The 15,534-nt window shown below is 40.3% G+C and overlaps 1 protein-coding gene across 1 annotated transcript; it reads left to right on the forward strand.

Annotated features, from left to right (window-relative positions):
- The first annotated feature begins 3,962 nt into the window (after positions 1-3,962).
- LOC138885491 (uncharacterized) lies at positions 3,963-5,579 on the forward strand. Its single transcript, XM_070166445.1, has one exon. The coding sequence runs from the start codon at positions 3,963-3,965 to the stop codon at positions 5,577-5,579; it is 1,617 nt and encodes a 538-aa protein (XP_070022546.1).
- Positions 5,580-15,534: the final 9,955 nt, after the last annotated feature.

A 15,534-nucleotide genomic window follows, 5' to 3' on the forward strand; every position in this document is an offset into this window, starting at 1 on the left:
TCAACAAGAGAAAACCCCACTAGCGCGGGTTGTGCGTTGGTCATGCACTCCCGCGCTAGTTCAGTGATTTGGACAGAAAGAAACTCGATATGCGCGGGATGTGCGCAGGTCATGCGCTCCCGCGCTAGTCCTGTCCGGGAAATCAATTATTTGGGGGCAAAATAGAAAATCTGAGAGGATCCACTCAACTTACATAAAGTAAAGCGCCATTATTGAGAGGGGGGATCAGATTTTGAGGGAGAAAAAAGTCATAGAAGAAGGAGGAGCTTCAACTTGGAGCTAAGAAAGGAGAAGAAGAACAACATCTTGGAGCAAGGATTCAAAGAGTTCTTCTAAACTTTCTTCTATTTGTTTGTTTATATTATGTTTAAGACTTTTATTGTTGATTTTTATGTGAATATGAGTAGCTAAAAACTCTAGTATTCTTGGATCATGGATGTTAGATAATTATGTTATTTGAAGCTTAGATTGAAGATATTGAATTTATTGTTGTGGGTTGTTTATTTGATTCTGCTTCTAATTATTTTACTGCGTAGCTAACAGTGAAATATTATTTACGAATCTTGAATTAAACTTGACAAAGAAAATTTTTGGTTGCATGTAGAATCAAAATGAACAAGTTTTGAATCTCGGGCATCGGGTGAAGAATTCACAATTAAGATAGACATATACTTAATTGCCTTGTTTGGTTGAAAAATAGGAGTTGTAAATGCATTCTTGCTAATATTAATACCATAGACATATAGGTATTAGTTTAACTTGAATAGATGCATAAGAACTCGAAAGATTCTTATGAATATTATTAACCCTATAATCAATAACCCGGATAATTCAATAAATCCATTTTAAGCTAAAATAGTAGCATAATTTCTAGCAAGTCCATGACCCGGGAATATATTTATCCAAATTGTTATAAACATATTGTATAAGTGGTGTAGTAATTCTGTGTTGAATTAGTGTGCAATTATTAAGTAAGTTGTAAATTGGTTCTTTAAATATTTTGTAATAATATAGCATAAATTGATAATTATTTGAGTCTACATCAGTCGATAAGTTGATCACAATTCCTCGTGGGAACGATACTTTATTTACTACTATATTACTTGTCGATCGCGTACACTTGCGTGAGTGTTTTGGTCGCAACAGACAACTTCAGGCTCAGTAACCCAATCACCATTGTAATTAAATATTAAGTCAACTAGCACCATCTCCAACAACCTATCAAACACAACAAAAAAACATACCACTTAGAATACATAAAGTAAACAATGTAAAAGTTTGTAGTGGGAAAAGAATAATTAACGCCAAAAAGAATAAATTTTTACGACAAGAGGCCCCCCCTTAAAGAAGAATCCAAAATACCCGAATATTTTAATCAAATGGCGACACAATTGGGGACCATAGTTGTTAATAAACAATGAAAAAGTGCAGAATCTTCAGACAACACAACTATACTATATTAATAAAGACAAAAAATAAACCCCACATAACCCCACAAAATCTCACAAAACAGAAAACTCCAACAATAAATAAACAAAAAAGGCGTAAACCATACATACAAACACTAGAAACAGACAAGAAATAAGAATATATCATTGAAATTGCAGAAACTTAAGTTGGATGTAGATGAAACCCAAGAAATCGAAACCCTAAAAAATGAAAAAGATGAAATACTAACAGAAATAATATAGTAGAGGCGAACGATTTTAATGGAGGAAGGTATTACTTTTATGGCATTTGTTGTTCAAATCGGCAAAATCAACAGAGAAGAGAGAGGTTAGAGAGTTCAGTGAAAGAGAAAGAAGATAAAATGAATGAAATGGGTTTATTTTGTATTATAAATCACGGGTTACGGGTTATGGGTTTCGTGGAGCGGGTCGTTTAATGTGTGTCCGTATGTAAAAAGGGCATGGATGAGTACCATGTGTCACCTCCGTCTTATTAAGGATAGATTTGTTAGGATATTAAGAGAACGGGAATTTTTATGGCCAATAGTATAACGGGGACAACTTTAAATAATTTATCATAGTAGAAGGACAGATCAGACCCTTTTTCGTACTTTATTTGCACTTTGTGCTTTTCGTATAGTGGAAACTTTTTCCAATTAGATCAGTTTCTTGTGTTATTGAGCCGCGCATGGTGAAAGGTAGAGTTCATACATATTGTTTTGATGAAATTTTTTCTTTTTATTATTTCAAATTAAAGACTCTAATGATTACGTATTAACCAAGGGAATAAGGTCCAAATATAATCTTAAAATTTTGCAATTTGTTTTAGGTTTGTATACTGGTTACCAGGGGCGGATCTAGGGGGGCGCAAGGGTGTTCATCCGAACCCCCTTCGTCGGAAAATTACACTGTTTATATAGGGTAATTTTTAATATTTTCGTATAGATATAATATGTTGAACCCCCTTGACACAAGGCAAAAGCTTGGCTTAGTGGTTAAGGGGGTTCAGATTTTGTAGCAGGTCACAGGTTCAATTCCAGTCAGCCACAATCTAATTCTTTTCACTTCAGAACTTTTTTTTTTTTTTTTAATTTTAAACGAGGTCGTTTCTTGTCTTCTCTTTTAAGTCCGTTCCCCCAAAAAACGTGACTGCTTCTCTTTTTCTAATTTAGGGATTTTGGGTTAAAAAATCCCTAAATCTCTCTCTCTCTTCGTTGGTGCCACCCGCTCTTTATTTCTTCGATCTTTCTGCCTCACCAGACGCGTCTCAATTCTCTCCATTGCCTCGCTAGTCGCCGCCCTGTCGCCGGCGTTTCATCTATCATGGCATTGGCATCCCAGATAAATTACTTGTTCTTTCTAACTTTTTCAGAATTTTATTAATGTTTTATTGTTGATTCTTAAATTTAGGTTAATGAATCTTGTTCTGTCACCGACCTCTCTGTCTTTTTAACATATTCAAACAAGATAAAAGAAGATTAAAGAAAGAGTTTATGGTGAACCTTTTTTTTTGGTTTTAGTGTATGGTGAACTTAAAATGTAAATGACCTTTCTGTCTTTCTAGATTCAGTATTGGATTGAAACATAGCTTAGAAATCCGTTTGGCAACCAGCAGATAAATTATAAGTTATTACTTATGATTTATAACACTTTCCTTCTGCAATTTTGTTTTTACAGTAATGCACACTTGTTGTTTGATAAAATGGTTAGGTAATTTTGTTCTAACTACATTCCTACTTTGTAATTCAGTCTCAAAATTCAGTGAAGAGGTATTTTACCAAAGCACCAAAACCAAATTTGGCTTCTCATACTCAACCTATCCAGTTGGAGAATATAAACCATTTAGAAGTACCATCTTCTAATGAATTTGATTTGGATTCTTTAAAGTTTGATCCGGGGGAAAGAACTCAAATCTTGGACTTCCATCCAAATCATCGTGATATTATTAGGAGAGAATACCTTCGACAATGTCCTTGTCAACCTCGGCTTCATAACTTTCCTAAAACAAATTTTTCTGGATCAATGCGTCGATTTAATCCTAAATGGTTTGATGATGAATATCATGATTGGTTGGAGTACAGTGTAAGTAAAGATGCATCCTATTGTTTGTATTGTTATCTATTTAAAGATAATAATATTCATCAAGGCGGAGGTGATGTATTTTCAAGTATAGGGTTTAAGAGTTGGCATAAAAAGAAAAGTTTTGATAAACATGGATCGAGTAGCATTCACAATGAGTCAAAAAAGAAATGCCAAGATTTGCGGCAACAATGGTCTATCCAATCTTCATTTGAAAGGCAATCTAATCAACTTAAGCATGAGTATTAGATTCGCTTAACTGCTTCAGTTAATGTAGTAAGGCTTCTTATAACTCAAGGATTAGCATTTCGAGGTCATGATGAATCTAAGTCTTCACTTAGTAGGGGTAATTTTCTTCAAACTCTCTCATGGTATGCAAAAGTATGTGATAACATTCGTGATTATGTACTGGAACATGCTCCTCAAAATGATCAAATGACTTCTCCAATAATTCAGAAAGACATTGTAACTGCATGTAAGATAGAAACAACTAAAGCGATAATTGAGGAACTAAATGGTGATTACTTTGCCTTGCTAGTTGATGAATCTTTTGATACATCCCGCAAAGAGCAAATGGCGATTGTCTTACGGTATGTTGATAGAATGGGATTTGTGATGGAGCGACTTATTGATGTAGTTCATGTTCAAAATACTTGTGCTTCATCTTTGAAGAGTGCAATTGTTAATTTACTTGATCAACACTCCTTAAGTCTATCATATGTGCGTGGACAATGTTATGATGGGGCAAGCAATATGCAAGGTGAGATTAATGGTCTTAAAATGTTGATTAAGAGAGAAAGTAGATCGGCTCATTCCATTCATTGTTTTGCTCATCAACTCCAACTTACCCTTGTTGTGGTTTCTAAGAAATGTCTTCAAGTGGGGGAACTTGTAGTATTGGTTTCCAATATTTTGAATATATTAGGATCTTCGTTTAAGCGTATGGATGAATTTCGAGAATCTCAAAAAGAAAGAATTCAAGAGGCATTAGATATGGGTGAGCTTACAACTGGTCGGGGCTTGAATCAAGAATTTGGTCTTTCAAGAGCATGTGATACTCGTTGGGGATCTCACTTTAAATCTTTTAATAATTTTATTCTGATGTTTGGCTCTATTCTCGATGTTCTTGAATTGCTTGTTCTTGATGCACATTCTACAGATGAAAGAGCCAAGGCAATGGGATATCTCAGGGCTTGTCAAACATTTGAGGTTGCATTCATGTTACATTTGATGAGAGATATTTTAGCAATCACAAATGAGCTCAATAAATGCTTACAAAAAAAAGAGCAAGACATTGCAAACGCCATGCTACTTGTTGAAGTAGCAAAGAAAAGGTTGCAAAAGTTAAGGAAAAAGGAATGGAATTCTCTTATTGCGGATATATCTGCATTTTGTATCAAATATGATATTTTGATACCTCGGTTTGATGAGCTATACGTTAGTTCTTTAAGATCACGTTGTAAACCTGATGACTGTACAGTCTTACATCATTATCGGGTTGATGTATTTTGCAAAATTATTGATTGGCAAATTCAAGAACTTAATGAACGTTTTGACGAAGTGACAACTCATTTGCTTCATGGAATTGCTTGTTTGAATCCAATTAACTCATTTTCAAGTTTTGACATCAGGAAAATAATGAGAATGGCTGAGTTATATCCTGATGACTTTGATGAATTTAGTATGGGTGCTCTTGAGAATCAACTTGCAAGTTATATTATTGATGTTCGTGATGTTGATGAAAGATTCTCCGATCTACATGGACTTTGTGATCTTTCAAAAAGATTAGTTCAGACAAAGAAGCATTCAAATTATCCTCTTGTATTTCGCTTAGTGAAACTTGCTTTGCTTCTGCCCGTTGCTACCGCATCCGTTGAAAGAGCTTTTTCGGCGATGAAGTTTATCAAGAATGACTTACGAAGTCGAATGAATGATGAGTTCTTTAGCGGTTGTTTGGTGCCTTATGTAGAAAAAATTGTGTTTGATAGTATTTCTAATGATGCTATTATTAAAACATTTCAAGATATGAAACCCCGTCGAGTGCAGTTGTAATAATGTACTTAGTTATTTTTTGTTGATCTCATTAGTCATTAGGTCCTTGTAACTAATACAAGACTTGTTTTTTGTATTTTCTCTTTTGAAAGTCTTGTTACTATGATATGTTTATCTTAACACTATCTTTGTGTTGAGAACTTCTCTTTCTATTAATAAAATCTGTTAGCATCTATTTTTTTTTTGGTTTTGGTTGGCTAGCTTCATTGTGTATTTGACTTTTAAAATTTTTGAACCCCCTTCGCAAATATCCTGCCTCCGCCACTGCTGGTTACTTCTCTTTCCATCAAATTCAATTATCATTATCTTTCATCATAAATATACTCGTCTTACTAACGTTTTTTACCGTAAAAAGGTTAGTCTAATTCGGTTAATACGATGGAAGCCACATACAAATATATCAAATTATTTTTATTATTAAAGGTATATACAGATCATGCAAATGATTCAAATTAGTACCGATTATATGTGTAAACCAGTTTGATAGTTCTTTTATTTGTTTAAATGGTTTCACGTGTTACACCCCATATTTTCGTAAATGAAAGTACCCCATAAATAAATTGATGAAAGCTCGGAAATGAGATGTTACATCCCGCATTTTTGTACTTTAAAGTTTCGTCGTAAGTTAATTGACGTAAGTTCGGGAATGAGATCATATTGGGATTATAAGAATTATGCTATTTCAATCAAGGGATAAGTAAATTCGTGAATGTGAGAGGGTAAGCAAATCGAAGAAAATGAGTTTCGTCGATGTTTGATTGTCACGACCCTAAACTCGGACCCGGTCATGATGGCGCCTCTCATGAAGACAAGGTCAACCGACACTTTCCATTCCAGTTTTAAACAATTAAACAATAAGAATTAAGTCTAAAACTTAATAAATAACCCAAAGGTAAGCAGTTAACTGAACAGTTTGCGGAAAATTAACCCAACACAGCATGATACCGGGGTGTCACTAGTCATGAGCATCTATCAATTCTAGTACGAGTCTGAAAAGTCTATAAAACTATTACAAAGTCACTAATAAGGGAAAAGAAATGAGATAAAGGGGAGAAATACGGGACTGCGGACGCAAAGCAGCTACCTCGTGAACTCCGAAGTCTGTCGGGAGCTCTCAACTCTCGCTAGCAGAATCAGCAATGCCTGAATCTCCACACAGGGTGCAGGGAGTAAAGTGAGTACTCCAACTCAGTGAGGAATAATCATAAATAAAGACTGAAAGCAAGAAATCACGTAAGACACATTACAGGCTATAATGAAGCAGTAAAAGCCAGTAGACAGTGAATCAGTAAAGATATGTAAAAATCATTTTAGTTCAGTTAAACTTCATGCAATGCCTTTTCAACAATTAAGCAGGAAAATGACAGGCAATAAGAAATATAGGCACATAAAGGTTCGCCCTTTGGGTACAATATCAACAAATCCGCCCCTCGGGCAATATCTCAGAACAATACCAGCCCCTCGAGCTATACTCACATCACAATAGGTACTCACGCTCACTGGGGTGTGCAGACTCCTGGAGGGGTCCCTTACGGCCCAAGCACAATATTAAGCCATCTCGTGGCATCATCACTAGGCTCACGTCCTCATATCAACAAGCCACCTCGTGGCGTACAAATCTCAGGCCCTCGGCCTCATAATCATAATCAGTGTTTCATCACAATATAGGCCCTCGGCGTTACTCAGTCAGAATCTCTCAAGCCATTCGGTCAACAGTAAAATATGGTGCTCAGCCCAAAATGTCAGTTAAAATGTCATTTTAAGTGTTAAAGTAGAGTAGACATGACTGAGTTATGAAAATAGTAGAATATAACATGACTGAGTTCAAGTATAAAGTAAAACAGTGAGGAAATATCAGTAAAAATCCCCTAAGGGTTCAAATAATTGGCACAAGGACCAAATATTGCATTCAACCCAAAATATGATGATAGCAAATAGTTTTCAGTCAAATACGCGGTAAAATAGTCATTCGGGATGGACTAAGTCCCAATCCCCAATAGCGCACGACCCCACACTCGTCATCTAGTGTGTGCGTCACCGCAATATAGTAAAACGATGTGCAATCCAGGGTTTCATACCTCAGGAAATCATTACTCACCTCAAACAACTCTTCGCGAACGCAACCCCTCTCTCGCGAACGCGATGAACAACTCAACCTCAAACCCAGCTGACCAATTTCCTTTACATGAACGCGGAGCCTCCCCCGCAAATGCGATGCCCAATCACTCAGCCCTTCACGAACACGGAGCCTTCCTCGCGAACGCGAAGGCTTAAATCTTAGCCTTTACCAACTAACCCTTCGCAAACGCGAGGACCTATTCGCGAACACGAAGGTCTAATTCCTCTGCAACACACAACAGTTTTTCTGCAACTCCAAACAACATGAAATGGTCCGATTGACCACCTAAAACTCACATGAGTCCCCCGGTACCTTAACCAAATATGCCAACATATCCCATAACCTCATTCAAACTTGTTCCAATTTTCAGAACACTCAAAACAACATCAAAATACCAAATTCGCATCGGATTCAAGCCTAAGAATTCAAAAATCTTCTAAAGTACGCTTTTGATAAAAAAAAAAACCCAACCAAACCACGTCCGAATGACCTGAAATTTTGCACACATCCTAAATGACACAATGGAACTATTGCAACTCTCGGAATTCCATTCTAACCCCTATATAGAAATCTTACCTATCAACCGGAAATCGCCAAAAATCCAATTTCGCCAATTCAAGCCTAAATCTACTCCGAACCTCCAAAACTCATTCCGATCATGCTCCTAAGTCCCAAATAACCTCCCAAAGCTATCCAAACCATCGGAACTCACATCCGAGCCCTCTAACACATAAGTCAATATCCGATTAACTTTTCCAACTTAAGCTTCCTCAAAAGAGACTAAGTGTCTCAAACCTTACCAAATCCTTTTTGAACCCAAGCTGACCAACTCGAACATGCATAGAACCGATAGACAAAGATATAAGAAGCAAAAATGGGGAAAATAGAGCGGTAACTCATAAGACGACTGGCCGGGTCATCACATCTTCCCCAATTTGAACAAACGTTCGTCCTCGAACGAGTCAAGAAACATACCTGAAGCCTCAAACAGGTGAGGATATCTGCTCCGCATCTCCCGCTCGGTCTCCCTGGTAGCCTCCTCCACGGGCCGACCTCTCCGCTGCACTTTCACTGAAGCTATATCCTTTGATCTCTACTTTCGAACCTGACGCTCCAAAATAGTTGCTAGCTCCACATCATAAGTCAAATCACCATCCAACTAAACCGTGCTGAAATCCAGAACATGAGACGGATCCCCAATATACTTCCGGAGCATAGAAACATGAAATACCGGATGCACACTCGACAAGCTGGGTGGAAAAGCAAGCTCATAAGCCATCTCCAATCCTCCGAAGCACCTCAAAAAGTCCAATGAACCAAGGACTCAATTTACCTTTCTTCCCAAATCTCATGACACATTTCATGGGCGAAACCTTCAACAAAACCTTCTCTCAAACCATGTAGGACACATCCCACACCTTTCTAAAGCATCCTGTACCAAGTCTGTCCCTAATAGCCTAGCCTCACCCGGCTCGAACCAACCAACTAGAGATCTACATCGCCTTCCATACAAATCCTCATATGGAGCCATCTGAATACTCAACTAGTAGTTGTTGTTATAAGCAAACTCTGCAAGTAGTAGAAATTGATCCCATGACCCTCCGAAATCAATGACACAACCACGCAACATATCCTCCAATATCTGAATAGCGCGCTCGGACTGTCCGTACGTCTGAGGGTGAAAAGTTGTGCTCAACTCAACATGAGTACCCAACTCTCACTGCACAGACCTCCAAAACTGCAAAGTAAACTGAGTGCCCCTATCTGAAATGATGGAAACTGGGACACCATGCAAACGAACAGTCTCCCGGATATAGATCTCTGCCAACCGCATATGTAGTAAACATAGGAATGAAGTGAGCGGACTTGGTCAGCCGATCCACAATCACCCAACTAGCATCGAACTTCTTCAAAGTCTATGGAAGTCCAACTACAAAGTCCATGGTGATCCGCTCCCACTTCCACTCTGGAATATCTATCCACTGAAGCAAGTCACCCGGTCTCTGATGCTCATATTTCACCTGCTAACAATTGAGACACCGAGCCACAAATCCCACAATGTCTTTCTTCATTCTTATCCACCAATAATGATGTCTCAGATCCTGATACATCTTCGCGGCACCCAGATGAATGGAATACCGCGAGCTATGGGCCTCTTCCAGAATCAACTCCTGAAGCCCATCTATATTGGGCACACAAATCCAGCCTTGCATCCTCAACACCCTACCGTCACTAATGGTCACATCCCTGGCATCATCGTACTGAACTCTGTCCTTAAGGACAAGCAAATGCGGATCATCATACTGGCGCTCTCTAATGCGATCATATAAGGAAGACCGAGAAACCACGCAAGCCAATACCCGACTAGACTCCAAAATATCTAATCTTATGAACCGATTGGCCAAGGCCTAAACATCAACTGCAAGAGGTCTCTCCCCAACTGGAATATACGCCAAACTCCCCACACTCACCGCCTTTCGGCTCAAAGCATCGGCCACCACATTGTCCTTTCCCGAATGGTACAATATAGTGATATCATAATCCTTTAGCAACTCCAACCATCTCCACTGCCACAAATTAAGATCCTTCTGCTTGAACAAGTGCTGGAGACTACGATGATTAGTAAACACCTCACAAGACACACCATATAAGTAATGCCTCCAAATCTTTAACGTATGAACTATGACAACCAACTCCAAATCATGAATGGGGTAGTTCTTCTCATGGGGCTTCAATTGATGAGAAGCATAAGCAATAACTCTACCCTCTTGCATCAATACACAACTAATACCAACCCTCGAAGCATCACATACACGGTATATGAACCTGAAGCTGATGGCAAAACCAATACTTGAGTTGTGGTCAAGGCTGTCTTGAGCTTCTGGAAGCTCTCCTCACACTCATCCGACCATACAAATGAAGCACCCTTCTAAGTCAACTTGTCAAGGGCAATGCGATAGATGAGAATACCTGAATAAACCAGCGATAATAACCTGCCAAACCAAGGAAGCTACGAATCTCTATTGCTGAGGACGGTCTGGGCCAACTCTGAATCGCCTCTATCTTCTTCGGATCAACCTGAGTACCCTCACTAGACACCACATGCCCAAAAAAAAGCCACTAAACTGATCCAAAACTCACACTTGGAGAATTTTGCATAAAGCTTCTCCTCCCTCAATCTCTGCAACACAAATCTCATATGCTCTGCATGCTCCTCCTGACTACGCGAATACACCAGAATATCATCAATGAAGACTATAACAAACGAGTTGAGATAAGGCCGGAACGCGCTGTTCATCAAATGCATGAACGTTGCTGGGCCATTGGTCAGCCAAAAGACATCACCAAGAACTCATAATTACTATATCGGGTCCTGAAAGCTGTCTTAAGAATATTCGAGTCCATGATCTTCAACTGGTGATAACCTGAACGGAGATCAATCTTGGAGAACACTCTCGCTCCCTAAAGCTGGTCGAATAAATCATCAATGTGAGGCAAAGGATACTTGTTCTTAATTGTTACTTTGTTCAATTGCTTATAATCAATACACATCCTCATAGTACCATCCTTCTTCTTCATAAATAGAACCGGCGCACCCCAAGGTGACACACTAGGCCGAATGAACCCCTTATCAAGGAGTTCCTGAAGCTGCTCCTTTAACTCCTTCAACTCCGCTGGTACCATACGATACGACAGAATAGAAATGAGCTGAGTGCCCGGCACCAGGTCAATACCAAAATTAATATCCTTGTCTGGTGGCATGCCCGACAGGTCTGCAGGAAATACATTAGGAAAATCCCTCACAACAGGAACAGAATCAACACTGGGAGTCTCTGCACCGACATCCCTCACAAAGGTTAGATATGAAAGACAACCCTTCTCAACCATACGTTGGGCCTTCAAGAATGAAATCACTCTACTGGGAACATAATCAGTCACACCTTGACACTCAATCCGTGGCACACCCGGTATAGCCAATGTGACTATCTTAGCATGATAGTCCAGAATAGCACGACACGAAGATAGCCAATCCATGCCTAAAATGACATCGAAATCCACCATACACAATAATAGAAGATCCACTCGGGTCTCCAGACCCCCAATAGTCACCACACATGACCGGTACACATGGTCAACAATAATAGTATTACACACTGGGGTAGATACATGAACAGGTGAAGTAAGAGACTCACAGGGTGTACACAAATAACGAGCAAAGTATGATGACACATAAGAAAAGGTGGAACAGGGATCAAATAATACAGAGGCATCTTTGTGGCAGACTGAAATACTACCTATAATAACAGCATCAGAAGCAATAACATCAAGCCTAGCTAGAAGTGCATAGAAACGGTCCTGACCGCCACCTGAGCACCTCCCCCTCTAGGGCGACCCCTAGTTGACTGACCTCCACCCCTAGCTGGCTGGGTGGGTGGTGGTGAAGTAACTAGCGTTGAAGCCGATGATTGACCCCTCTGTTGAGATGAACCTGCAAGACGACGAGGACATTGCCTCTACATATGGCTCATCTCTCTACACTCATAGCAACTCCCGGGTGTTGAAGAAGGGGACTGAAGGGAACCCCTAACACCGGAATGACTAGATGATGCACCTGGCATAGAAGAGCCCTGGACTAATAGAGCACGGGACAAACTTTGAGCTGGAAGGGCACTAAGTAATGATTGGCCCTAATAAGAACTGTGAGAACCATGAACCGATGATGCCCTACGATAACCTAGGCGAGCTGGCTGAGCATGCCTGAATGGACGGCCTCTGCCGTGCTAAAACTGACCTCTCGAAGGAGCACCACTATAACTACCAGATCCTTGAGGCCTATTAGCCTCCCTCTCATCTCGCTCCTAGTGACAAACAGACTTAATCTCACGGGCAATATCCACATCCTCCTCAAAAGTAGCACCAGTCACCCTCTCCCTGGTCATGAGAATACGAAGCTGATAAGTGAGGCCATCAACAAACCTCCTAATCCTCTCTCTATCTGTCGGAACCAACCAAATCTCATAACGAGCTAACTCGGAGAACCTTATCTCATACTGCGTCACAGTCATCTCTCCCTGACGCAACCCTCAAACTCCCAACGTACCTCCTCTCTGTAAGACTGCGGCATATACTTTTCCAGAAAAAGAACAGAGAACTGCTGCTAGGTAAGGGGTGTTACACCAATAGACCTACGTCTCTCAAAAGTCTCCCACCAAGTGAAGGCAGCTCCCAAAAACTGATAAGTAGTGAAAGCGACCCCGCTGGTCTCCAGAATACCCGATGTACGAAGCATCCTCTGACACTTATCTAAGAAACCTTGGGCATCCTCGCCCTCTGCACCATTGAAGGTCGGAGGCTGAAGTCTACCAAACCTCTCCAACCTATGCTGATCATCCTCTAGCATGGCAGGGACTACATAGTCTCGGGCAGCTGCAACCAGATGGGCTGGATATGCCCCCTATGTCTGAAGTCCCTGCACGACCTGCTCATGTGTGCGAGTGGCGGAAGTCTGATTGCCTCCCCCGATCTGAGAAATATCTGCAGTTGTAGTGACTGAAACCACCTAAGCTAGGCCCGTGCAAACTGATAAAATCTGAGCCAAGGCCTCTTGAAGACCCGAAATCATAATAGGCACAGCTGGTGCCTGAGCTGGTGCTGTTAGAGCGTCCACAACTAGGACTTGATCCTGAACTGGGGTGGTTGGTGGATCTGCAGGTGCTGCCCTAGCTACTGTGCGGGCTACTCCTCTGCCCCTACCACGACCATGACTGCGTCCTCGGCCTCTAGTTGCCATATCTGGTGGTACTGGTGGTTGTCCATCCTGACCGGTAGCGCGTGTCTTAACCATTTGTGAGAGAATAGAATAATAGAAGTTTAGTACTCGGATCAACAGATTCGCATGACAAGAATTTCAAGAATACAAAGTTTTTTTCCCTAAAGATTCTGTAGACTCTCGAGGATAAGTACAGACGTCTCCGTACCGATCCGCAAAACTCTACTAAACCTGCTCATGACTCGTGAGACCTATGTAACCTAGGCTCTAATACCAACTTGTCACGACTCTAAATCCGGACTCGATCGTGATGACGCCTCTCATGAAGACAAGGCCAGATGACACTTTCCAATTTCAATTTTAAGCAATTAAACAATAAGAATTAAGTCTAAAACGTAATAAATAACCCAAAGGTAACCGAACAGTTTGCGGAAAATAAACCCAACACAGCTCGATACCGGGGTGTCACTAGTTATGAGCATCAATCAATTCTAGTACAAGTCCAAAAAGTCTACGAAACTATTACAAAGTCACTAATAAGGGAAAATAAATGAGATAAAAGGGGGAGAAACACGGGACTACGGACGCCAAGCAGCTACCTCGTGAACTTCAAAGTCTGCCGGGAGCTCTCAACTCTCGTTAGCAGGATTAACAACGCCTGAATCTGCACACAGGGTGGGGGGAGTAAAGTGAGTACTCCAACTCAGTGAGTAATAATCATAAATAAAGACTGAAAACAAGAAATCACGTAAGGCACATTACAGGTTATAATGAAGCAGTAAAAGCAGTAGACAGTGAATCAGTAAAGATATGTAAAAATCATTTTAGTTCAGTTAAACTTCATGAAATGCCTTTTCAACAATTAAGCAGGAAAATGACAGGCAATAAGAAAGATAGACACATAAGGTTCGCCCCTCGGGCACAATATCAACAAATCCGCCCCTCGGGCAATATCTCAGAACAATACCTACCCCTCGGGCTATATCTCACATCATAATGGGTACCCGCACTCAATGGGGGTGTGTAGACTCCTGGAGGGACCCCTTACGGCCCAAGCACAATATCAAGCCATCTCGTGGCATCATCACTAGGCTCTCGGCCTCATATCAACAAGACACCTCGTGGCGTACAAATCTCAGGCCCTCGGCCTTATAATCATAATCAATGTTTCCTCACAACATAGGTCCTCGTCCTTACTCAGTCAGAATCTCTCAAGTCATTCAGGCAACAGTAAAACATGGTGCTCAGCCCAAAATGTCAGTTAAAATATCATTTTAAGTGTTAAAGCAGAGTAGACATGGCTTAGTTATGAAAACAGTAGAATATAGCATGATTGAGTTCAAGTATAAAGTCAAAACAGTGAGAAAATATCAGTAAAAATCCCCTAAGGGTTCAATAGTTGGCACAAGGCCCAAATATGGCATTCAGTCCAAAACATGATGATAACAAATAGTTTTCAGTCAAATACGCGGTAAAATAGTCATTCGGGATGGACTAAGTCCCAATCCCCAATAGTGCACGACCCCATGCTCATCATCAAGCGTGTGCGTCACCGCAATATAGCACGACGATGTGCAATCCGAGGTTTCATTCCCTTAGGGCGTCATTTACAATCATTACTCACCTCAATCCGGTCAAAACTCTAGCCTGTGACGCCTTTGCCCCTCGAATCGGCCTTCACTTGCGTCGAATATATCCAAAATAAGAATCACGACATCAAAATATGCTAAGAGAACGAAGCCCAAGCAAAAATATTCAATTTACAACACAAATTCGGAAATTACCAAAACCCGACCCCTGGGCCCACATCTCGGATCCCGATAAAATTCACATCAATGGATTCCTTATCACTCCCCGAGTTCATTTATACCAAAAGCATCAAAATCCAACCACAAATGACCCCTCAAATCCCAAATTCTAGGTCTCCAATTTCAAGCCCTAGTTCTTCAATTTTAGGCTTAATTTCCATGATTAATTAGGTAGATTTCACATTAAAATCGAGTATTAAGTCCATGAATCTTACCTCCAAGTGATTCCCCTTGAATACCTCTTCAATCCTCTTCAAA

This window comes from Nicotiana sylvestris, chromosome 2 (genome assembly GCF_000393655.2).
Source record: "Nicotiana sylvestris chromosome 2, ASM39365v2, whole genome shotgun sequence".
Lineage (NCBI taxonomy): Eukaryota > Viridiplantae > Streptophyta > Magnoliopsida > Solanales > Solanaceae > Nicotiana > Nicotiana sylvestris.